Below are 25302 nucleotides of genomic sequence, written 5' to 3' on the forward strand. Positions count from 1 at the left end.
ACCCACTGAGAGTTGCGATTGTTCAGCCTGAAGAAGAGAAGGTTCCAARGAAACCTTAGAGCAGCCAACCAGAGGGATGGAGAAGGGCTTTTTCCAAGGACATGTAGCCACAGGACATGGAGAATGGCTTCAAACTGAAAGAGGGCAAGTWTAGCTTAGGAAAATGTACAGACATYAGGAAGAAATGCTTTATTATGAGGCTGGCGAGACACTGGAACAGGCTGTCCATAAAAGCTGTGGRTGCCCCATCCATCTTTGGAAGTGTTCAGTGCCAGGTTGGGTGGGGTTTTGSGCAAGAGGATGTCCCTGCCCATTGCAGGGCAGTTAGAATTAGACAATATTTAAGGTCCCTTCCAATCCAAACCACTGTATGATTCTATGATCTGCCTCTTACTGCGCTCCACAGGCAACTTAAGTTCGTCACAGGCTGGGAAGACAACTAGCCAATGCCATAACTTGAATCATTTTATTACAAACAATCAAGGGCATATGCAAGTGACTTGAAGGAACAAAAAAAACAAAAACCCCAAAATCCAACAACAACAAAAGACAATTACTTTGACTGCACAAACTTAACTTCTTAAACTGCAGAAGTCATATAAAAATTGACTGGGCTTTTTCTTTCATTCCTTCCTTCTAACAATCCCAAGGATCTAAATGAAAGAAAAATTAGGTAAAAGTTTGGAAGAAAGATGGCTACTAAGCAGCATTTCTCTTGTCCTGTGTCAGTAGAACCCATCCACTAGATGTCAGTGTCCTCTTGGGCAGAGGAAAACCATGGATTCCCAACGGAAGTAAGGCAGCTGGCAGTCCTTGGTTATCAGGCCAACTGTACAGCAGGAAATTCTTATAAAGCATCTCTGGGCCACAACAGAAGCAGCCAGGACAGTAGCATTTGTGGGAAAGAGACAAAGAGCAAATAAAGTCCTAGACACAAAGCCAAGAGGGTTAAGAAGCTCATGACAAAGAACTCTTTTGAGAAACATAACTGATTAAAAGAACACCATATTTTTCAATAGGATGCTGAAAATGGTAGTTAAAAACACTGAAAAATAAAGGTATTTTTTTCCTACTTCCTGAAATACTCCAAAACACTAACCAAAATTTTTGGACAAAAAAAGGGAAAAAAAAGACACAAAAATGGTTTCTACCTCTACTAAAATATGTATCAGGCTTAAAGAGGAAAGACTCGGAAGCAATGATGCAAATTATTACAGCACAGTGTGAAATCCTCTGTGATAGGCATGAAACACCACACCCTAAATAAAGGGCAGAGCYAAAGTCAAAGTTCAGGCACATTAAGTGCCTGCTGTCAGAAGAAATGGGTAAGGTCTTTCTAGTCAACTGCACTACATCTAGATATTAAGGCAAACTAGGAGTTTTGAATAGAATATTTCAGTTGGGAGAAATCTAAAATAATCATCTAGTCCAGCTGCCTGACCTCTTCAAGGATGTCCAAATTTGAGTCTAAAGGGAGAATACTGATATAAAAGGAACCTTAAATTTGACTGCGGGACCACATGTAAACTAATGCCACCCCTCCCAATTAGGTTGGGCTGATGGGCATGCCAGAGGGGAAGCACCATCATGCATTACAAAAGCAGACAGACAAACAAGGAAGGTGAGAAAAGGCAAGCCAAGTTTTTATAATATATTTTAATACACCTACGATTGTATGAAAGCTATTCAATCAAGGAAATGATCCCTCTAGCACACACAAGAAACCTCTTGGTTCTTGTGGAGGAGACTGGGAGGGCTATGAAGTTGAAAAATAAGAAACAAAGTATTTCAGAGGGAGACAAAGTACAGGTTTCTTTCTTTTTGAAGACATTTCTGGATCTTCAAAATGWTTGTGGATCATTTTGCTAGAGAATTTTTCATTCGATCCCCTAGCAACAAAAACACCTTGAAATCAATTCTTATATGAGCAAGCACGAGACCTAAAGATACATCCTGACACATCCTGAAAAACCACTTATAGTTACTGCACACTTACATCTGTTATCCTTGCCAGACAGGAAAAGGCTAAAAAAAAAAAACAAAAAATCTACCTCACCACAACTTTTTCCTTTAGAAATAGGAACTTAAAAAAAAAAAAGAGAAAAAAGAAAATAAAATTAGGAAGTTGAATGAAAGGAAATTACACAGAACTAAAAAAGTAAAACAGTGCAAGCAGTGCAGGGCCTGTTGAAACATGCCAGGTAGCAGTACCTGCCACTGTCCTGACCAGGGATGGGCTCTGGTGTCCTGCTGCTGCTGGGGACACAGTCTGAGCTTCTGCTCATAATCTGCCACTGAGAAAGACTGGGAGGATGGCTCCATTTCATTCCTGACATTCTCACAGTATCTACCAGTCACAATAAAGTATTAGACAATGAGAACATTTCATTTGACACATTACATCATTTTAATACTCTGAAGAAACTGTAAAGTATATGACCAGAAAATTTCTCTCTTTATCTTTCTCCTCCATTACTAATACACGTATTGCACCATGTACAGCAGATTGTATTGCACTGTCTGGAAAGGATAAAAATATAATCCCATTAATGTTATTGTTTTCTCCCAATCACCCCAATTGCAGTTATGATCACCTGAATTGCTCATTTTTTATAACCAGATTATTTTTAAGGGACTGTCTTGTCTTCTRCTTAGATCCTATTTGTCCAAGCAAGTCTCAGACAATTTTACCCTTTTGCTCTTATGCTGCAGATCCAAAGAAAYCTCAAGAAAATTGCCCTCAATACGGAAATAACTCCAGGTTTTATTTCCCATGTGCATATATGCCCTACAATAACACTGTGCTTGCTGGTCCATCTCTTTCCAAGATAATTGTTTTGATAATTTTAATGAACAAGTAATTCTTAAGAACAGCAAAAAAGGCAACAAGGGGAACATCTGGGCCAAATTCCAACTCTTCAACATTTCCCATAAGCCTTCTTTACATCACATCTTCATCCACTTTGCTGACACTACTGGYTGATCACATACAGTTGTACTCAGCACCAACAGAACTTATCCATGGATTCATCTACTCATCTTCTTTTCCTAGTTATGAATATACCTATTGTACGATGTGTGTCAGATTCAAATTTCAACAGCACTAAAAAAACCCCACACAAACTCAAAAACCCCAAAACCCAAAAACGTTTAGAACATTTTGAGATCCTTTTGAGGCAGCATAAGACAATCACATTCATATTATTCTATTGTACCAAACACCTCAACTGTTAATATTCAACTATTTTACTCTGTTCACATAACAAACACACCACATCAGCACACAAGTAGCCTTTACAAAGCAATACTTCTTTTGTTTTTAAGTGATTCTGATTTCACTATCATTAACTATGTACCTACATGTTTAGATACCATCCAAACCCTGTAAATCACAAATGCTAAAGGGTTAGTGAGATCAAATGAAAATCTTATCTCAAGAAATCTCAACAAAAGGAAAAAAAGCAGCTGAAGTAAATTCTAGGCTTTTCTGTCTTGTAGAGAATAGCAAGTTACCCCTTTGGATACAATTCTAGGGCATACTTCAGATTTTTAATGAAGTTTCCCTCTAGCTAAACCATAAATGCATAAACCGCTATTTATCTGCTTCCTTCCATCATATATTGCAGAAGCTAACAAATGGAATACAGGAAAGACAGGTTTTGATMATCTACATGATTATAAGATAAGAATAGAGGGTTTCTTTCTTTATAAYTTTAAGATTCTTTAAGTCTGGTATGAGCCACGCTTCATTAATTCAAGTTTGTTCAGCTTCTGGTACAATGAACTAACGTGAGAACAGAGTTTCATCCCCACCCCTGCAGACAAGGGTCTGCTGGTTTGTTTTATCTGTACCAGAGGCAATAGTTAACATCAGTGATAACAGCTACTTATATATAGAGACTTTTTCTAACTGTTGCATGAAGTTTTAACAGTTTTCCTTCCACCTCTTAGCTTTTTACTCCAATTCTGTTGCTTTAATCTTATTTCCTAAGCCATTAATCTCCTTTATTGTGATTCCTTCCTCATCTCAGAGCAAATGCTGTCTGTACACTAACTTGCTACAGACACTGGCTGCAGCCCACACTCGCCCATCTAGGAACAGGAAAGCAGCTCAGCATTCAGTCAAATATTCCTCTTTTCTCTGCTTGCACGCACATTTAAAAAAATTCTGAGCTGTGGTCAAATTCACATTCTAATTYTGGAAAACCAGAACCTATTTCAGTAAAGCCACAGAATGAACAATGTGACTTGGTGAGACACTGTCAGTGAACACTCCGGAAGAGCGGCAGCCGCTGGATTGGCATCACAAAGCCCCACTGCCTGCAGAGACCAGAGTCAGGCCTTGTTTGAGTGTAAAATACTGGTGACAGCTCCTGGCACAAGTAGAACTTCTTTCACATTTTTACTGTCTCTTTCAACTCAGTACAGTGCTCAACATACATTACTCACAGAGAGCAGCACGCTGCCAACATGCACACAAATAAGCCATGAACACCTTTCCTGGTTTAGCTCCCTAAAGTGCAATGTAACCTCCACAAACTCCTTTTTTGGAACAGTTTTCTCCCAGCCTTTACTCTTTGCTGCCTTCTCCATTGAAATGTTTTACCTTCCTCAAGAAACATACACTTTACAGCATTTTATGAARTGCTGAACTTAGATTTCCATTATCCAAAGGTGTAATTTCTCCAATTTTAAATCTCCAAGTTTGTGAAACTGCTCATCAYTGCTCTTCAAAATGACAAAATAAGTAGATAAAACACAAGAAATTARGAAGTTGCACTACCAAAGTTACTTCCTCCAATCTATCAAAGCCACTCTCAGGAAAGGTTAGATAACGAAGAATGGAATCTAAAACTTCACAAAGATAGCAAATAGTAAACCAAAGTGGGAGCTTCTTTTTTATATAAAAAAAACTCCAAAACAACCAACCAAACAAACGAAAAACACCCTGCGAAAAATGAAGGTACATAGCACTAAACAGCTTAAAAGGAACAAACTGCATTGCTGCTTACTGCCATGAAAACTATGCGACTTGCTTTCCAGTGTGGAAACAGTTGTGCCTTTAGTCAGAAAAAAAMCAAACTTCTAAATTGCTACAGATGTTGAGGACTCCCTATTGCAGCATTTCTATCTAGAAAATAGGCTAGATATTGCATGAAATTTGGACTGGGGAGAAACAATGACCTTTTCCAAATACCACAACTCCCTGCACTTAATACAAGGAGAATTATTTAAGCACAGTTAAGCAGGACTCAAACTCAAAGTTTCTCAATCTTAGTTTTTCTTAATGGAACGGGCAGCATTCCAAATAAGGTACGGATATACCTTTAAAATACCTCAATTAATTTTCAAGACATCAGTTAAATTCAATCTCAATCCCTGTATCTGCTGCTGCAGTTTGACTTTAAGGAACAGTAGCATTTTTCTAAAGGCAAAGCCCTCTTYAGTYCTTGCATTGTGACTTCCCTTAAAGGCCACCTTCTTCTCATCCCCAGTTTCTAGCATTGTGCATCAGTATTCTACTGGGCAACCAGCACAGCTATTAATGCTAATAAGCCCAGACAGGAATACACATTTGTTCTAAAGAGACAGTAACTGCATGACAAGTAATAGGATGAGACACAGAGGATTGCTAAGTCCTGGCTTTAAAATGCAAAATACAGAAACACATACTCTACAGCCAAAGTGAATCAATTCACAGGAGCAGTGAAGTATCACAATGTCTTATCAGGATGCAAGTGCTTCTTATAGATGCATCATGGTGAATAGCACAGGATGTGAGCACACTCAAGTACACCACTCAATAGAAGATTGCATCCTGCCCCAGTGGAAGCTGCACTGCTATTCCTCTGAATACTGACTGCATTCCGTGTAGGACTCAACATTTATTTCTAAATACTCAAATTAGGCTTCGCTATCCATGAATCTCTGTAATAACCAAGCTTAGACAACAGCTCAACACTATAGCTCCGCTTTGGAGGAAAGGGATCCATAACCAATATTACCTGGTCCAGTACAAATCCTGAAATATTATTCCTGGTGAAATGAACACACCATAACAGGAAAATTCATAAGGAACACTGGAAGAAGATTCTTACAAAGAACATTTTAAGCCAGTCTGGTTAAATCTCATTGTCCATAATCATTAAAAAACGGACTATAACAAAAACAAACAGACTTATAGCCAGGTAACATTTATAAATTTAACTTTCTCTTTAAGAGGATATCAAGGTCAGTAAAATATGTGGATGTAGTAAAAGCTACTCTGTTCCACATTTACAACCAACACCCAAACAGAYCAGCCAGTTCTACTTTGACCATTGAATTAAGAAAAAAGACAAAACCCCTACACATACATCTTCTTATAATCCACMAACTGCTCATGCAATACTCGCACAGCTTAAAAGAGTACCAAACTATACTGTAGACAATAGTTTACCTTCAGTTCATTAAATCCATGACAACCTGTATAAAGCTAATGCTTTTTCTGAAGAGCTTCTAGTCTAGAAGCAAGGCAACTTAAGAGGCATATGAAACTGATTCACATGGTTTTCCACTCACCATGCAATGGCTTCTGTCRTCCAAAACCAGTAAAAACCACACATTTAAAAAAACAAGGAAATTGTTCAAGCAGCCCAGGGATAAGGTAGCACAAACAGAAAAGTGAAGGTGAGGGCAGAAATGGGAAAAAAAAGTAAAATCCAACCACAACATAAAGAGAGGAGCAAAATTAAAATAAAACAGAGTTGATACMGATCAAAAATACATGTTTCAATTTGCATAAGATCTGACAGAAGTACTATGCTCAGTGGAAAACTACACACTTCGTAGGATGATTCAACAACTAGCTGACATARATACAGAATTCCTGAAGGACAGCTTCTTTATTTAATGTCCAGAAGCTAGATCAAATAAGCTAAAGACAAATCAAAGACAGGAGTATGAATATAAAAGGAAGCTTGCATGAGCAACYATTTCTATCTTTTCTTCTACAAAAATCCCTCCTCCGTGGCCTTTGAGATACTCCTACAATTCACAATACACCTTGCATAACCAAAGTTACCCAACTTGTTTCTGGAGGTTTTCTCAAGACCAGCTTATAAATTAGAAGGTTTTCTGTAAACTTTCCACACAATATGACAATCATATACCCACTAAGCCTACCAACCACAGGAAGGAGAGAAAGTTGGTATCTCCATCCAAACTCATCTGCAGTTCAGGCATATGCAGTTGGTAAGCTACTGCAGTGGGGTGACTTTGCAGTGCCAGGTGCCCACTCTACTCCCTTCTGCAACTGGACAGGGGAGAGAAAATATAACGTAAGGCTCATGAGTTAAGGACAGAGAGAGATCACCAATGGCCAAAGTAGATTTGACTTTGGGATAWTAACTGAATTTACTACCAACAAATAATGAAAAGTAAAACAAATATTAAAAAAAAACCACATAAAGCAAACAAAAAAACTTTTCATGCCTCCCAGAGGTGCTGCAACCATCACTGATGGGCTTGGCCTTGGCCACCGGTGGGCCCATCTTGGAGCTGCTGGCATGAGCTCKGTTGGATGTGGGGGAAGCTTCTGGTGGCTTCTCAGAGAAGCCAACTCTGTAAGCCCCCACCTGCTACCAAAATTTGGCCATGCAAAAYCAATACAGCTACATTCCCATAAGAACAACATTCCACCCCCTCAATTGTCACCAACAAACACCAGATTCCAGTATCACACTAACAAGAATCTGTTAGCAGGGAAAGGTGGGGGACAACCCCAAGATAAAAAGTAAATATTGTCTGCTTTGTTATCACTCATCTTATTCAGTTATTCTCTGCGAACTATTCCATCTACACCATCAGTACATCACTTGGGAAAGTCTGACTTCAGCATCAAGTTCTGGAGGTTTTAAAGTGGTAAGTAATATAACAGCCCAATAAAATCTAAAGCATATGGCACTCAAAGAATAGAAACACATTTTTGCATTTATTTACAAAAGCCAATTCCAGTGCCTCCCTGACATGCCCTAAAAGATCTGACAAAAAAAATCATGGTCATTTTTAGTTAAAAAATGCTGTCTGTATAAATAAATCAGTTCACTACCTACTTATAGCTCTTCARTGAATTCCCTTTGTACTTCCTTGCTCATTTTCTCACTTCTAAACATATCCTGGCATCACATACACTTAATATATTGGGAAGTTTCCTCTGTCTATAAGGCCTAAAAACATCACCATTGAGGTTTTTATATCCACATACTTTCTTCACTGGATGATCATATCGTCTTACAGTACCAGACAGGGAGTATTTTTTCTCTGAATACAGGAAGGGAAGCCCATTATGAATGCTGCAAGGCTGGAGAAACAGGATGCTGGCTTCATTTTCACACGATCACAAATCTAAACAGTGCTAATGCTTTTTAAATTGCCATACCAGAAAGCCATGTAGCCATAGCTTTGCACCAAAAGTACTACAGTGTTTGATCGTGTATAAGGTACCAAATGCAAGCTCGCATTCAGGCTATTCCATTTGAGAATTAGTTATAGAATTAGCTACCATTTTAGAAGGAAATCTTCTTTTCCTTTAGGAAATCACATTGATTTATGGCAACAGCTTGCTGACTTTGGGATACACACATTTTTTCAATGTTATTRGTCTCTCATTTTAAATAATTTATCAACAGTCTATAGACTTCTATAATTTGTAAAAAATATAACTAGGCTTCTCTGCCACAGTTTCACCCACTCTTTTCAGAACAACAAAAATAGGAAGTTGACATCTTAGATAATTTGCAAGCTGTATTTTCACCACAAAAGGGAAAAGAAATGAGAGCTCACATTTCATCATCTTAATCAAAATATTAAGAAAATATAGAGCCCCATTTGAAGAAGCAACTGTAGAAGTGTTACTACAGAATGCCAGGGCAATTCCTACACCAGTTCTGTGGAATAGCCTCTGGAAAAGTTCTTCTGTTTATAAGGAAAATTTAAATGTTGTGATAGGGCTTAACCTGCAGCTTAATAACAACTTATTTCAGAGCATTCCATTTGAAAAGCAGATTCATGTCCAAAGCTTTAAGTGCCTGTGGAGCACTTAAAGCACTTCTGTAGCAAAGAGCTGTAAAAGGAAACAACATATATTTCTGCCTTCTGGGCCTAAGTCTTCATGAAGCAGAAATAACAGAAATATAAAGCATCAGTAAAACACCACATTTCTTTACTAAAGTAAATTCCAGTGAGTGCCTGTAGTACTTTGCAAGTCCCTTCTACCTGCCTAAAATCAGTCTTTTTTCTCCACAWACAGTTCCCTATATGTTCATTAACATCACAGTTCTGTTTATGCAAACTGAAACAAAATGAGTTTCAATTAATTTTACAGTATAATTTGGTCATAATAAAAATCCACACAGTTTTGTGTAACCACCTAAACTATTAAAATTGAAATCTTAGAAGTAACTGTTGAATACTTAGAGCTATCTGGGGACATTCACAGTATCTAAGAGATTATTTCCTTCCTTTAGTAGTTTGTGCAATAGGGTTGCTGCCCTATAGGCAATTCATAATTAATTCAACAGAGCAGGAATTCTCAGTTTCTTGAAGCAGTTCAACTAACCTACATACGCCCTTCCCTCCAGAACAGTGTTTCATTTTCCAGCTTTATTTTGAGGTAAATGTTTCCCTTGAGTACTCCTACTGGACAACTGTATTCATTTCAATTAACAATTACCTATTTGCTAAAATTATCAGAATATACATGAGGGAATAAGTAATAATGAAAGCATCATTTACAATTGTAATCCTGCTTCCCATACAAGAAGGTAAAGATTCAAGCAGAAAGTAAAGGAAGAATTAAGACTTATTTTCTACATGTGTAAAAAGAGTAAAAAAAGAGCTCTGCACTGCAAATGTGCAGGACATGACACATTTACCACTGAGACATCTCCATGATTAATTTTATCACTCACAGAACAGCCAATCACCAACTTCCAACCCAGTCTATCCACAATCTAAGTGCMGTGCACTATTCCTATCACTTGCTCTTCTCTGTCTTTTCTGGTTTTTATATTATTGGTCTCTCAGTTTTGTGCAGTGAGACAACTGGACAGTAAGAACATTTGTCTAAGTAGGAAGCCACACCACACGTGCTACCAGAACACTTCACGATAAAAAGACACTGTTCCATTACAGGCTTATGCATTACAGAGTCAAACACAGTCAAATAAGAAGTGAAACATTTAGGACAGAGTGGAACACTATTCAGGCTTCTCAAGAGCAGTGCAGTTCCCACAGCAATCAGTCTTTTAAACATGATGCATAAYCTACACTGACAAGTCCTCTGAACTTGGACAGGAAACCCATGAAACATCCTTTCAGTTTGAAACCCAGTTGTTCAAAGGTATCTGTGTCTTCCAATAACTATCAGGAGAATAAAAATAATGCCATGCTATCATAATGGAAGACGTGTTGTATTTAAAAATACAATCAACAATGGAAAACAATATAAAAATTCTGGAATAGGCCCCTGAGATTCTCCAATGTGACAAGTAGCTGGAAATCATGCCAGYAAGTCCAGGAAAAATATGCATAAACCAGAACCTAGAACTAATCTAGCTCAGCACAAGAAATTAATTTCTCATCCATGATATTGACCCTAAAGCAAATATGMAAGATAGCAAGGATAGCAACAATAGCAGAGGTGCTGAGTGCCCAACCTCAATAACAGCTGGAACATAGGACATCACTCATGTACCACATTTCTTTCAGCCTCCCCTTGATTGTTTGTATTAGCTGCCCAGAGGAACAAGCCTTGGTCCCTTGTTCCCACTGCAGCCGAGGTGCACAGCTGAAAGATTGTCATTTACCTCTCCAGATCCCCAAAACCCCACTCTCTCACTGATCCACACAGAAGCTGTTCTTCCTGTGATCACAAAGAGTACAGAACATTTGTGTATTTTCAGAAGAAAAACAAAAAGCAGATGTCATCCACATGAGGCAGCAAGAATGACAAAACAGCAGRACAAATGCAGCAGGATGTAAAATTGCTCAAAAGGACACCTCTGTACTGTGACCTTAGAAAAACAAACCCACCGACACCTTACAAGACTACATAAAAAGGAAGWTAATGTAAAAAGATTGTTTAAAAATGACAAGTTCAGTGTCATAACTRAATGAAAGAGATTAAAGTAGTAAATACATTCTTTACAGCAATATGGTTTTAACTAAGTTAATTTCCCCTTAGAGATTGATGCTTTCCAACCTGTGACTTTAGACACCAAAAATCATAGCAAAGATCAGGCAATTAAAACTAATAAATTTCAGTAATGTTTAGGAATCAAGGCCTGCTCTCCAACATGAAAAAATGAAACACATAGCCCTTCTGCCAAAAAGTAAGGAACACAAGTTATATGGATACCCTTAACAACTTAACAACCATGTTAAGATTTCTCCAAATCATAGCAAATTAAAAATTGAACAATCCAACCAATCCAWACAGCACTTAAAACTTTGAGTCTAGTCATGCAGTTGCCCTTGGCAMATTCCTAACACTAGGCAATTCAATTCCTTCTGCAGAACTAAGGGAGCTCAGRAGTAAAACTAATATAGAAAATTAACTGTCAGAAGCATTATGGTAGGATTTCCTTCAAAATTATTGATGCTTCCTTCCAGAAATCTGAATGAATGAAACATGTTTCTTTATTTGCTTTTGTTCCTAATGACATGTGCAGCCCATGAAGCAACTTCATTCATAGCTTCAGCCCTCTTCTAATAGCCAGATGTTTTCYCCAATGAAGTAACTGCCTTACTACTTTTTAGAGCTGATAATTCTATTCTTCTAGGTTTTACTTTCACAAGACACTTCCATTAGGACAACACTGCCTTTAAGTCTTCCCATAAATTAACACCAATAAAATTGCCTTTTAAAGAAATTAAAAGTATTGGCTKGTAGGAGGACAGATAGGAGCAAAAATTAGGTCAACTAAACTAGGTCATCCATTTATACCTCTATTTTTCTGGTACCTTTTGGGAAACATTTTTCTCTACTTGATCTTTTTAGCTGTGTAAGAATTTCTTCATTCTAAAGTTGATGACAAAAGGGTAGCTAGAACAAGGCCCTCAGGGACACAAGCCATAACTCTCCTATGCAAACTTCAGTGACTATAGCATCCTGACACCAGTATTCAGAGATACTTTAAAACAAGTTTCCAACCCAGAATGACAACCCTAAAGCCTGACAGACTTGACTGTGCTCTTCTGCTCCTACAACTCTTTCCTTACCTTGCTGCATTCTCAACTTCCCTAGTAAAGCTATTGGCTTTGCACTCGTGTCATCAGCACCGGGTCGGAACACAATTTGGTTTCTTGAAGACGCAGAGGGACTCCAGAAGAATTCCAACAACAGAGCTGCTCCCTGGGGCTCAAGGTTCCAGATCAAAAACTCCACAGCCATACCAGAGTGCTCCCMTTTCATAAACACATTCTGATCGCTCAAATTTGAACAAATAATTCATGAGTTAAGATTATATTAGCAAGTTTTTTTGCCAGATAAAGCAGGAAAACAAAGAGCTTAATCTCTCTGCAACATTCACATGCTAGTTAACAGAAAAAGAAATGCATGTCCATGCTTCATTTAGGGCAAACACACACACAGCTGAGTTATCCAAGCCTGTGCTGGCATAACCATAGCAATTGTGGAGTACAACAGCTTGAGGAAAACACCAGCATACAAATACTGCACTTCCTAATGGCAGAAAGAGCTCCTGCTCTACCTAATGAACCTGTGATTTACTCAGTTCCTTATCTGACCTTTAACACTGATCCTTCTCCTTAAATGAAAGCTGTTTTATAAGACCAAGAAAAAAATATCATCTACCTTCTGATATCAGTTCTATACCTATAGTTTCACTTTTTGTATGCCAAAATGTCCTTTGTACTAAGCATACTACAGTAAAAATGTAGCAGCACKCAATGCAAAATCCACTCACCTCAAATAGTAACAGTGAGGAAGATAAAACAATTTCTGTTTATTACAAACCAATGGTTTTAAGAGATTAATCTAGAAGCCTCAGACTTTTGTTGCACTTATAATCTAAATGTTTTAGATCATCTAAATATCAGCTTAACCTCCCCCTGCTTTCAGACCTGATAACTTTTATTTAGCTATAACAGCATCAAGGAAAAACACCCTGGACCTATTGCAATTTTAAAGTGATTTACATGCAATTCAAGAAATTTGTACACTAGATCAATGACACGTATGTGCAGAGCAGTACGCAGACATATAGCCATACATATACAAATATATAAGCATATACCTGGATCCCCACAACTATAGATTAGAGTCTATGGTTGATGAACTATGGTCACATGAGACACGTTATCTAGTATAAATAGTACAYAGTTATCTATTGACATGTATCAATCTATATATATATATATGTATAACTAAATACAGTAAAAGGTGCTGTATAATTGAGGTAAGAATAAAAATAAARTATGTATTTAACATACTATTTAAATTATTTGGAGTGCATGTAGGATGCCACGAGGTGCAAGGTCAACATTACCATTTGCTCCTCCTGAACGATTCTTTAACCTTCTGCAAAATCCGTACACAATCCTTTATTCCATAMGAACAGTAGCTTACACACTGCTGTCTTCCAAAATGAGCAAACAGAACTTATTACCACACAAGCTCTTTGACACAACCCAGGGCATTGCCTAACTGACTTGGTTTAGGTTTCAYGTGCCTGAAAGAAATGCAATTTTAGGCAGGGTTTGCAAGTTCTTATACCCCAGGGTCAATACAGCAGCTTGGAGCTGTATTCAACTGCCTCTATGAAAATTCAGAATGGCATCTTTGAAGCAACAGGAATGGCACTCATTTCCTCAGAAGGGGACAAAAAAGCTGAACGTTTAAACTCAGTGATTGTTCATGTAAAATTGTATTTTCACATAATGTTTAATAAACAGTATTTCACAAAATTTCAGAAGTGTCTGAAGTTTAGGTTCAGTGAAATGACTATTTAGTCACATCATTGCTCCAACCAGATTTAGTTAGTCCTTTTTTGTAAAAGAAGCCTTATGAATGGCCTCAATGACTATAGCCAGACACAATGAAGTAATGTTTTGGTGTGTGCCCCCCACATACAAATTAACAGCATCTACCTAAAATACAGTTAATGGAACCAAAACTTTAAAAATACATTTATATGCAAATTTAAGCTTAATATGAAAGGTGACTACTAACAGATCCATTATTTAACCCTGAAATGATAAAAATCCACAAGGCATACCTAAAGTGACAGTTGTCTATGACATTTTAACACATTGCTAAGAGCAGAGCTTCTTATAACTGAACAGCTGTACACCACACTTACGGGTCATTTTCTCCAAGGCAATTACTCTTTCTATCGCACTTTAAGGAAAGTAAATGCCCCAAAAAGTTGATGTTTCTTCAAAAGAGCCCAATTACAAGAGTTCCACAGAAACCTGTGCTTACAAGATTTTTTTTGAAGCGTCAAGAAACAGTTTACCATCTAGTTGATTCCACCATTTTTCCCAGTTTAACCTTACAGATGCAAATAATTTCTCTTGAAAAGACAGCATGGATTTTATAACATATACGACAAAGAATTAGTTTTTCTAGCTATATACTACAAGCATGAAACTCATTAAAGAGATACTAGAAAACATCACATCCAAAATTGTCTATACAGTTGGATCTTGAAAAAAAAATGTAGAGATAGCAAAAAAAAAGATAAAAGTTTTATAAATTTCCAGATTATATGCCTGCCTTATGAATTTGAAAGTTATCCTCACAGATACTCAAGAGGTGCACTGATAGTATTTGAATCAGAAAGGCTTATGCAAATGCACAATTAATACACAGACAAGGTTTTAAGAGGGGCATTTCTGAAGTGCTACAGTTGAATACAGTACTTCTGGTATCYCTGATGATGTTCCAGAATCAGAACAAAATCTATGTCATGACTGGCATCAGTACGTGAACTTCCCCTACGTATCTTAGTAGTTTTAATCAGTGATTTAGTATAATGTAGATTGTTAATTCATTTTAAGCAGGCTTTAGGAATTTAGAAATTGTACCTTTTCCTGGAAAGAAAACACCAAAAAGCAAAAGAAAGACAAAACCCTCAAAAAACAGAGAAAGCAAGTTTTATAACATCTGGTGTAGCACTTCCTATGATGAGCTACATTTTATCCTTACAAGTGCAGCACATTCAATCTCCCATTTTTCTAAAATAGCATTTTCACAAAACAATCAGAAGTGCTTAAATATAAAAATATCAAAAATTAAACCAACTAGATGTAAAAAGCATAGAAACTACTTTTTTACYTGTTTCAAGTCAGATCTATTCAAATTCCCTTTCATATTTCAGAAAACAGCACCTTGACTACTTTACTGTCTCCGAACCTAAAAGTTTCAGCTTAGACACATTGTACAGAAACAGACCCACAATATTCAGCTGAGTTAGTTATTTGTGCCCGCTTGAATGAAAGGTATAAAGAAACCTGTAACCAGATGCAATGAAGTTATTAAAYAGGATCGTTTTGACACCAAGCAGTAGCTGAGGGTCTCTTACAGAGTAYCCATCACAAAAAAAACCACTCTCAGTCATGCACTGTGTTCCATGATAATGGGTTAGCCAGATATATAACTCAAAAGATGAAACAAGACTGTAATATACCACAAAACAATTGAAACATAACATCTGATGTTTGAAGGTAAAACTTCATATTATTCATATTTTGGTCCTCCTATAACAATGGCAATCTACGTCAAACAAGAGAAAAGAGTGTCAGAATGCTTTTGTCATTGCATATTCACATAAGGAAAAAAGTGTTAATTGTGGGTAAATTAAAATAAAAAAGAAATCAACAAATAATATTTATCAAGGTCTTTCTAAATTCTAGAATCTAGAAAAGCTGTTTTCTTTTCCTCCATATGGAACTTTGACTTCCAACCATTGTTTGATGTGAGACACATGTTCATGACAAAAGAAAATCATAACCTAGACCATGCTGRTCATATTCATACAGTACAAAATACCAAGAGGAAGTAATCTATACTTATTTCCTTCTGCCCAAATACCAATGTCAGCAAAAACCCAGGAAAAGGTATATTCTTCATGTGCTGCAACCACAGCAGCAAAATCCTAACCTACACTATTTTAGGAAGAAGTCCACTTGCCCCCATGTCCACATATATATTATTACTGACACACAGACACGTCTGTCCTGTTTTCAAGCTATCCACTTCATTTAATCCTAACTGTGCACACCCAAAGTATTGAAGTGATCTACTAATAAGTCCTGGTTACTTCCTAGTGCAAACTAATTAATTACATTTGATTTCCAGTAACTGAAAATTTGCTACTGGTGCCCAGATTACAGAATATATCTTGCTATCATGGGGGAAGTGGGGACGCAGTGGTGGAGTGGGTAATAATCAACTTTCCTTCCAAGCAGAAGTTGTTTCTAGGTATGTCAATAGCATTATTAAATTGCAGTCTTAGTCATCTACACTCTGAACTTTCAATAGCAATCACCCAGGCTTATCAGCCTACCTGTGCACACCTCTAGCTTCTCTAYCTCTCCTTCTGCACTCCCTGGCACGCATCATGTACTTTTAGCTCATTCACTCAGGCCTACATACAACTCTCTAAGCCTACTACTCAACATATTCAAAGGCAATAAAGACCTAAAGGTAAAGATGCGTTTTCATTTGCATTCACCCACTACTCCATTTGTATTTGAGATTCCATTTTGACTTGGAAATGAAGCGATGAGTAACAGCAATTCCTATTCCACAAACTTGCCACTGTTTAACAGTCACAGTACATCCTGCATTTAAATGAGAAAATACAACTTCCTCCCTTCTCACACCTCAAAAAATATCTACCAATGCTTTAAGTAAACAGAACACTGAAACTTATATCCWCTTCACCTCTCTTCTCCCTTTTCAATTATTTCAAAGAGGACCTAAGCATGACTCTGTTACGACAGCCAAATACACCTCAAAACACATACCTCCAAAATCCCAATAAATTATGATTCTTGTCACCACACTAATCTGTGTCTGCTTTACTAGATAAAGGAGAATAATAGAGCTGAAGATCAGCATTCTAGTTTCCTGGTTTTCCTTTAATTTCTGGCACAAAAATCAAATATGAAAGTTTGAAATACAAAGTATTAAGAGGACAAAGGGCATTTTGAACACAATTCCACCCAAAACATTTAACATTACTCTTTCAGGTAATACATCTTTCTCCTGAAATGTCTTGCCTATTAGTTCCTAAAAAAATATTTTCTAATTTTTACCAGCATTCTCTTTTCTTGCTGCTACAGGAAAGCTATGGAAAAACTCACTGCCTATACAGTTGAAAGCTACAGAAACAACATGCTGTCAAATAGAGAAATTGAAACAAAAGCTATTTTTCCATACAGAGATGCCCCTGTTTCAAAGAAAGAATGACAAAACATGTATTGTATATTATTTTACTACAACAAAGCTAAAACATCAGGATATTTTTCAGRTATGAAATAGTAGAAGCGGGTTAGGGGATCTAGAACAAAGTACTTAACACAAAGATTATTAAAAATGTCCCGCATTTTGCATTAGTCTGGGCCAGCCTTTTTGTAATTTACATGAACAAGACAGACTCATCAGTACRAGGCAAGATGTCAATTCGTGTTAAATAGCAATTAAATTACTAAAACTATGACTTAATGAAAAGCTTCTGTCAAATTTTGTAACCTTTAAGCTCTCCTGTGAAGATTTAGAAGTGTCCTATCGCCCCAATGCCGTTCTTCATTTCACRTTTCCCTCTTCCTTTCCCACACGCTCAGATGTTTCAGCAGCATACTTTTAGTATTTGCAAAATCCTGCCCAAAGAGCGTGGCCGATTTCCCACGGGCTCCCTCCCCACCCTGGATGAACTCGTTACTTCCCAAAGTCCACTTCCTCTTCCACCCCTGGACCTGCCAGCGCTCCCAACGCCCCTCTGCCTTGCGCAACATCCGCGGCCTCCTCCCCACATTTCAGACAATCTCCGATGCGACACTTACACATTGAGTTTTTTTTTTTGCTTCCCAGACCACTAGCACAGACTGACAGCTGAAAGAGCTAACGATGTTCTTCCAATCCCAAAGAGCGACGCATAATAAAACGAGCTACAAAGACAGATACAGCGGGTACTAACCCGCTCTCCTTCAGCTCTTCTGTGGGTCAAACTGCATTTTGATATTATGTATTTAAATGACATTGAAAAGTGCCACCAACATCTGCCCAATAAATTTATTGTTCACAGCTCAGACCACCAATTCAAAAGATAAAACTCCCGAGATATCCTAACAGCCCGATTAAACAGCTAAAATAAACCAGGAAAAGCTCTAATTCTCCAATAGAATTTTTCTCCGAGCGTACACGTTAACCAAAGGCTGGCGGTGAACTGATCTGGAAGGAAGAAAGGACGAGGGATACAGGCAGRGCTGCGATGGGGGATGGGAGCGAAGGGAGACGTTAGGGAAGGGAAGATGAATATTCCTCCAAGGACTATCAATATATTTAACACATCTCCTCGGAAAGAAGAGAAACCTCAAACAGGCAGCTACAGGGGCAGATAAACGGGGAAGGAGGGAAGGAGTGCCCGATTATCCCCAGCTGACATCATACACGGCAAACCTGCAGAAAAGGGGCTGCAAGGGCGAGGAAGCGCTCGCAGCCCCCCCGCCCCCTCGAGCCGCCTCTGTCCCCTTTATGTGCTCAGGGAAGCAGCGGGGCGGGTGGACGAAGAGCCTCCCGGTCCATTTTGCAAGAGACGATCATCCACCACTTCGCCAGGAGCGGGGAAGGGCTGGGGCCGCGGTGACAAACCTCCCGGGGGTGAGGGGYAGGAAGGAGGCTGAACCCAGGCGGACACTCTCCCTCTCCGCGCCGAGCTCCAGAGTGGCGGTGGGCATGGGAGCCGGCCGAGCCCCGGAGCACACAATAGCAGGTCACCCCCAGGGATGCGACGCTCGCCCGCCCCGACAGCCCCTCGCAGGCGGGGGGATGGGGAAGGGGCTGCGGGTCACCCCCCGCCCCGGGGGGATGCAGGAGCCCCGCCCGCGCCGCCGCCCCTCACCATGAAGTCGCTGGCGAAGTTGTCCTCCCCATTGTGGTCCGTGTCCTTCATGGCCTGGACTCGCTTAATGAATTTCCTCAGGATCTCCTCCTGGCTCATCCTGCCCCGCCGGCCGCCCTGCGGAGCGGGAGCCCCGGCCGCCCGCCCGCTCTCCGCCCGGAGCCCCCTCCGCCGCACGACCCGTCACCCGGCTACCTTCCTTCCCTGCCTCGCCTCTTCCCCGCCCGGGCCTGCCCGCGGCCTGCTGGCTCCGCTCCCGCCCCGCTCACGGCCGCCCGGCCGCCCGCTCCATCCTCCCCTCCCTCCGCCCGACCCTCCCTGGAGCAGCCGACACGGACACGACACGGTCCCTCCTCCTCCCCGCCCGCGCAAGCGCGGCTCTCGCCCCGCCCCCTCCCCTCAGCCCCGCCCCGCCCCGGCACCGCTCCGCGCCCATTGGCTCTCCCGACMGCCGCCTCGCCCTATTGGCGGTCGCACACGCCAATCACCGGCGGACCCGGCCTCGAGGGAGCGTTCGGTGGTGTGTGCGCCTCGCCCCTCTCCGCCGGCCCCCCCTGTTTCCCGTGGATGGGACCGCCCCAAGGGCGCCTCATGGAGCGCTGGAAGGGACCACTTGGCGCGTGGGGGTGGGGTGAGGGGGGGCTGAGCGGAGCGGAGCGCGGTTTCTCCCGGCTGGAGCACAATGGGCGGCGGTGGGTGCCCGCGGCGCCGCGCCGGGAGSCAGCGGCATGTCGGGACATGTAGTCGCGACAGCGCCGCGTCCCCGGGCTGCGGGGCTGGGGGCTCACGGAGCGTCCCACTGAAACGCCCGGATCAGAAGGGTCCCGCCCCGGGTGGGAAGCCCGCAGCCGTGGGAAGTGCCAGGGGGGTCCCTGCGCTGGCTGGAATGCTCGGCGGCGGTGAAAGCCGGGCAGCGGGAAGATGGCGGGGTGGGACGGGGCAGAGGACGGGGACGGGCGCGGACACCTGGCCGGAGACAGCTCCTCGCGAATTTCTATGTATGTATGTTAAGTATATACATATATGTGTATGTTTGTACATTAAGTGTGTGTATATATATATATACACGTATGTAAGTATATTAAGTATATTTATGTGTAAGTGTATATTCTTTATGAAGTGTATACAAACATATATGTGTGGGTCTAGATAGATAGATATACATAGATACAGATCTAGATATATACATAATAAAAATGTCCGCAGGCGAGGCTGAGTCATGGAAGTGCCACCGGCAGGTGTCCGCGGGCTCCAGGCCGGTGTCAGGCGGGGAGAGGGTCCCGCACCCCTCGGCGCCGCGGCGGAAGGGCTCAGGAACCCCGCGCATTCCTACTTTGAACATATTTTAAATTCTCCGCTTTACGTGGTATTGGATGATATGGCAATGTGCTATTTCATTCTTTATTTTATATGGAAAAGTTAAACTTCTTCATGTTTGGTGTCCTGATGATATTTACATGTTCTGCTTGAGCAAAGCAAAGCAATTGTAGTGGTGCGCATATGTATAGCCTTAATAAATATTAGCTTAATATGTTAGCTTAATAAATATTCCAAGTGAAGTCTTTTAAAGTATAGTTTTATTGGTGAAGAACTACACAGCCTTGAGTGATGCAGTTGATCCAATAAAACTTTGTCACACAGGCAGATGATAAAGATCCATGCTGAGAAGAATAACCTGGTTAATTCTTGCCAAATTGCTCATTCCCTGCCACGGGAAGCGTGTGGTGCTTGCAGTCATACCAACACAACTCCTTGTTGGACAGGAATGGAACTGGCTCAAGCAACTCACTCAGCTGTGATATAAGTCCACAGGAAATTGGTGTGTTTTCTTCTCACATCATTCCATTAATCTGGTTTTGTTACCAAAAGAAACCTACAAAAAGCTTGGTCTTCCTGTATTGGTGGAAGATATTCCTGTTTTAGAAGRCTGTCAAATACCACTTCCACACCAGAACTAGTACAATGGCACASGACCACACTCAGCCCAATTCAGTGCCCAGCAACTCACCGTCTTCCTAGGCGAGGCATGGAAATGCCATTTGAGATTTGGCATAGGACCCTGAACTGTAGCTGCTACTGCATGGGCACACATTTCCTTCTTCAGCATCTGCTACAGACACAGTCATCTCCGGCAGAGGGGTAGGCAAGAAAATTGAGAGGTTTGGCATTTTAACATGGACTTGCTGCAGACTTCATCTTATAAAAGGGTCGGGTGTTTTAGCTGTTGTTCATCAATATATAGCAGACATGAGGACACATGAAGGAGCTGGGAAAGGGCACCAGTTTTGTGCTGWGGTTTAGTGAAGCCTGAGCACTCCACACAAGCACATCAGCTGTCAAAGCTCAGTCTCCTCTCCATGTYCTATGCACCAACTTCCATAATAGGCTAATCAATTTGCCCCCAAAAGCCACAAGGATACCTGCTTTTCTTGTTTTAATCCCTCTCTTCCTTCTCCTTTTCCTTCTCCAAGCCTCCTTTTCTACAATACCAAAAAAGTAGCTTTAAAGGGAAATGCAGAAATAAGCGAGACTAGACACCACAAGGACAGTTGGGGCTTGAATCACCAGATAGTTTTTCCATGTTACCTTGCAGGATTTCCATCTGCTTAGGAGGGTTGCTGTTTGCTCAGCAGGTGTCCTGGCAAACCTGCTGCCAGTGCCAGATGGCAGGTAACTCCAGAAAAGTGATACTTGAGACTAGGCAACCAATTAATGAAGTCTTGAATGTTATATGGTTTTCTTCATTTGTTCACGCAACTGAGTTATAGAGGAGGAAAAGAAAGATCATAATGAAACTGATACCATTGCTGACATGGAAAGGACCCAGTTGGCAGTCTGGCCTCATTCATAGTCTATCACTGAACTGTAATAAACTGTTGTAAACCAACCAGTGTAACAGTGGCCTTTCATTTGAGTTAAGTGATAAGAGGCTTATAGAGTCTCAGAAGACAAAAAAAAACAAAAAACCCCAAAGTACACACATGTCACAAGTCAAAACAAAGGTGTATACACAAAATAAAGAAATTAGGAACAGCACAGTGGAAAACTGTGCCTGGCATTGTCTGCATATGCATGTGTACCTGTACCTGTGAGAGCTGCCAGACACCCCTGAGCACAAACCAATAGCACCAGCTTTATCTCCCACAACCCTGCAAATGCTGCATGAAGCTGTCTCATCTCTGTGCTTTGAACAGACACCCAAACCCTCAGCAGCAAAAAATAGCATTTTAGCTAAGACTTTTTRTCTGAGGCTCGAACTGTGTGGGTTAACCCCAGACATCTGACCAATGCAGCATGTGTGCATGAGTGCGTATTTGTGTAGCTGCACCAGAGGGACGGAAAAATAGACACACAGCGTGAATTACTCACCCTRTAGATAGAACAGGAAGTTTCAGCCCAAATCTGTAGAAGAAAATCGTAGTTGTGTCTTAATCCACAAGTATGGTCCTTGGAGAAAAGGAAGTAGATCACCTACAGCTTCTCTGCTATAATCTCATCTTGCCTTGCTGGGCAATAYTCCAGCTGCTGTAGGGAACAGTTTTCCCTGTTCCAAGGTGGCTTCTCATGTGCCCACAAGRTAAACATGGTGTAAATTAGTAAATGTGCTTCCTGGTCTGCATACCGTGGTGCTGCCCCATCAATGGGTGGCACTGCTGCACATCCCCRTTTACCAACCTTGAGAGGTTTCCCTCAAGCTGAGATGAAGCACAGGCTCACCTCAAAGCTGTGGCTTGGAGCTGTGTTCAAAACCCAGCACGGATCTACCAAAAGGGTGTTACAGAAATAAACTAAAGAACTGGSGTGGGAAGGAAGGGTGAAAGAACCCTAGAGGTCTGAGCAAGGCCATCACCTCCTAATGGTTTTGATTTCTCCTTTGTGCAGCAAAACAAGACYTTGTATATTCCTTGTGATTTTGCATGACTACATTACAATGATCATTCACTTTGTCACCAGTTTCTTCTCCCCTTTGCARTAATCTGCAGACTCTTAGACTTTCACTATTTGGAGTAATGCAAAAGAACCATAATGAACCATAACACTTGATGGTATTGTGTAGTTAATAATGTAATACAGAAATTATAATTAAATTATGATAAATATATCTTATACATTAAACCTCAATTCATTTTATCTATACTGGGCATCTGAAAAGTTTTGTAATCAAAATTATTTAGGATAAAAAAATAGATATTAGGATTTATAGATTTCAAAGAACACTCSTGAAATATATTTAAAGTGCAGTTAGTTGGAAGTTTTCTAAAAATGTGGTGTTTCAATGGAAAATGTTGTTTCTGTAAAAGTTACATTTTCCACAGGAAAYGATTTTGCCAATGTTTTTCTGCTTTCTGACAAAAACAATGCACTGTTATACTTGCAGATGCAGAAATGCTTTTACCATTGAAGTCAGCACAACTTGGGTTAGGGACTCAGCACATGAAAGAACTGGAGCATGGAGYATAAATCCCAGAAAGCTGTTGAACAGCTCAAGGGTATACATAAAAACTAAGTCCAAGTGAAATATTTGTCTTTGATCTGACAAACAGAAATACAATGTGTCTTTCCACAAATGTCAAAATGTTTCATGCTGGTTGAAAATAGTTAAATGAAAAATTCAGGCATATCAGTATMACATACTTTTTGTATACTGTTGTCCTCCAAAAATTTCAATATTTAGCCACTTTTGTTTTCACAGAGGAAAAAAATAATGTATCAGATTTTTTTTGGCTAATCTTCAGCTACAATTTAACCACTTAAATTGTAAGTAACATACTAAAAGACAGCAATGCCCATGGAGTTCAAAATTCTAATTTTGAAAAACAAAAGGCATTGTGGGCAGTAGATCTGTGGAAGATACATAATATCCTTTGAATATGACAAAAAAAAATGAGTTTCTGATTTAAACCTAAAACGAATAACATTTTAAATGAATCATAAAGACCTGATCAGTGTCTGTATARTATGTTCCATTCATATTCATTAAGTGCCATGTGATTGCTGGGTTTCTTGACATTTGCCTCTATTACTCTCAGTTCAGCAATGACAGACTCCTGTAATTACCACTGAAAATACTGCCCCTACAATTTAATTTTACCTGGCTTGCTTAGTTTTTATTTACCATCTTCTGGGATTCATTGTGTGACATTGCTAAAACAATTTAAATGACATTTCTTATGCACGTAATAAATATTTTAGAACAGAATTACCGAGTTTCATGATCAGTGCATATTTTTGGAATCCTGTCTAACTGTAACATACACCCTGCTGCCCCATACACACACAGTTTCAGTACACAGAAGAAACTCTGTTCTTGCTGCAGCACTTACTGAAGCAGCATTGAGGTTTAAAGTGGTTTTTAGGGAATGCATGCAACTGAAACAAAAATAAGTGTGTGCATTATGATCATCAGCATAATCTTCTACCCTGACCAGCTCTAAAAGAAAACAGCTGTGAAATACTGTCCAGACTTAAAATGTTTCTGCTCTTTTAAAAAATTTCATTTAATTAAAAATTGTTGATTGAGGGAAAAAACCCAAATGTTTYAGAAAACAATCAAGATTTTTCTGCAAGTTTTTAACAGTATTAAAATAAATAGCATATGGGTTTCAAAATAATTGCTGTGTCTGCTTTTGGTAGTTGCTTTTTGATAGCCTCACTGTAAATCCATCCCTGAGAGGTCCAATGATTGTTATTTACACGTCACTGTTAGTGCAGTAGGAGACCTGCTTTGTGCTGTTGGATCAGGAAAATCAGGAGCCATTTTCCAGCTGAATCATTTGACCTTACTAAAACTGGAGACAGAATTTCGGAGCTCTGTCTCGTGGCCAGGCAGTGCATCTGTCCCAGCTGCAGCACTGCCATGGGCTGCTCCGGGGAGCCTCATTTGCCTCCTTGTGACAAAGCTTTCCTTGAGGGTATTCCCCAGGCACAGCCGCAGCACATCTGAAATGGAAATACCAGCAGCAGAAGGTAAGCACAGGGCATGGTAGGTATCTGTCCCCTCCAATCTTAGCCTGCAAGTATCAAAAAAAGCATCATTAAAAAAAATTTGGCATGTTTGAAAGGCACCAGGGACGAATCTGGATGTTCTAATGAGAGGTACTCACTGAAAATGTGATTTTGAAAGAGGTAATTGAATAAAAATGAAGTTTGCGGTATCCCTTGGGAAAAAAAA

General features: G+C 40.1%; 1 protein-coding gene and 1 long non-coding RNA gene across 3 annotated transcripts in view; both read right to left on the reverse strand.

Moving 5' to 3' along the window:
- PTPN12 (protein tyrosine phosphatase non-receptor type 12) overlaps positions 1 to 19417 on the reverse strand; it is a 69063-nt gene extending 49646 nt beyond the window's left edge. The window contains exon 1 of one of the 2 annotated variants that reach the window (XM_057364476.1): positions 19131 to 19417. In XM_057364476.1, coding sequence (XP_057220459.1) covers positions 19131 to 19229 — 99 coding nt within the window. In that variant the 5' untranslated portion in view covers positions 19230 to 19417. The remainder of the gene's footprint in view (positions 1 to 19130) is intronic. The other variant, XM_057364474.1, reaches the window with a different exon arrangement.
- A 1282-nt stretch (positions 19418 to 20699) lies between these two features.
- LOC130572647 (uncharacterized) lies at positions 20700 to 23193 on the reverse strand. The gene is made up of 3 exons (XR_008965244.1): positions 22500 to 23193; positions 21139 to 21887; positions 20700 to 21023 (listed from the first exon to the last, which is right to left on the reverse strand). It is a non-coding gene; the product is annotated as an uncharacterized LOC130572647 (long non-coding RNA).
- Positions 23194 to 25302: the final 2109 nt, after the last annotated feature.

Source organism: Malurus melanocephalus, unplaced genomic scaffold (assembly GCF_030028575.1).
Source record: "Malurus melanocephalus ecotype Western Australia unplaced genomic scaffold, MMel_1.1 scaffold_39, whole genome shotgun sequence".
Lineage (NCBI taxonomy): Eukaryota > Metazoa > Chordata > Aves > Passeriformes > Maluridae > Malurus > Malurus melanocephalus.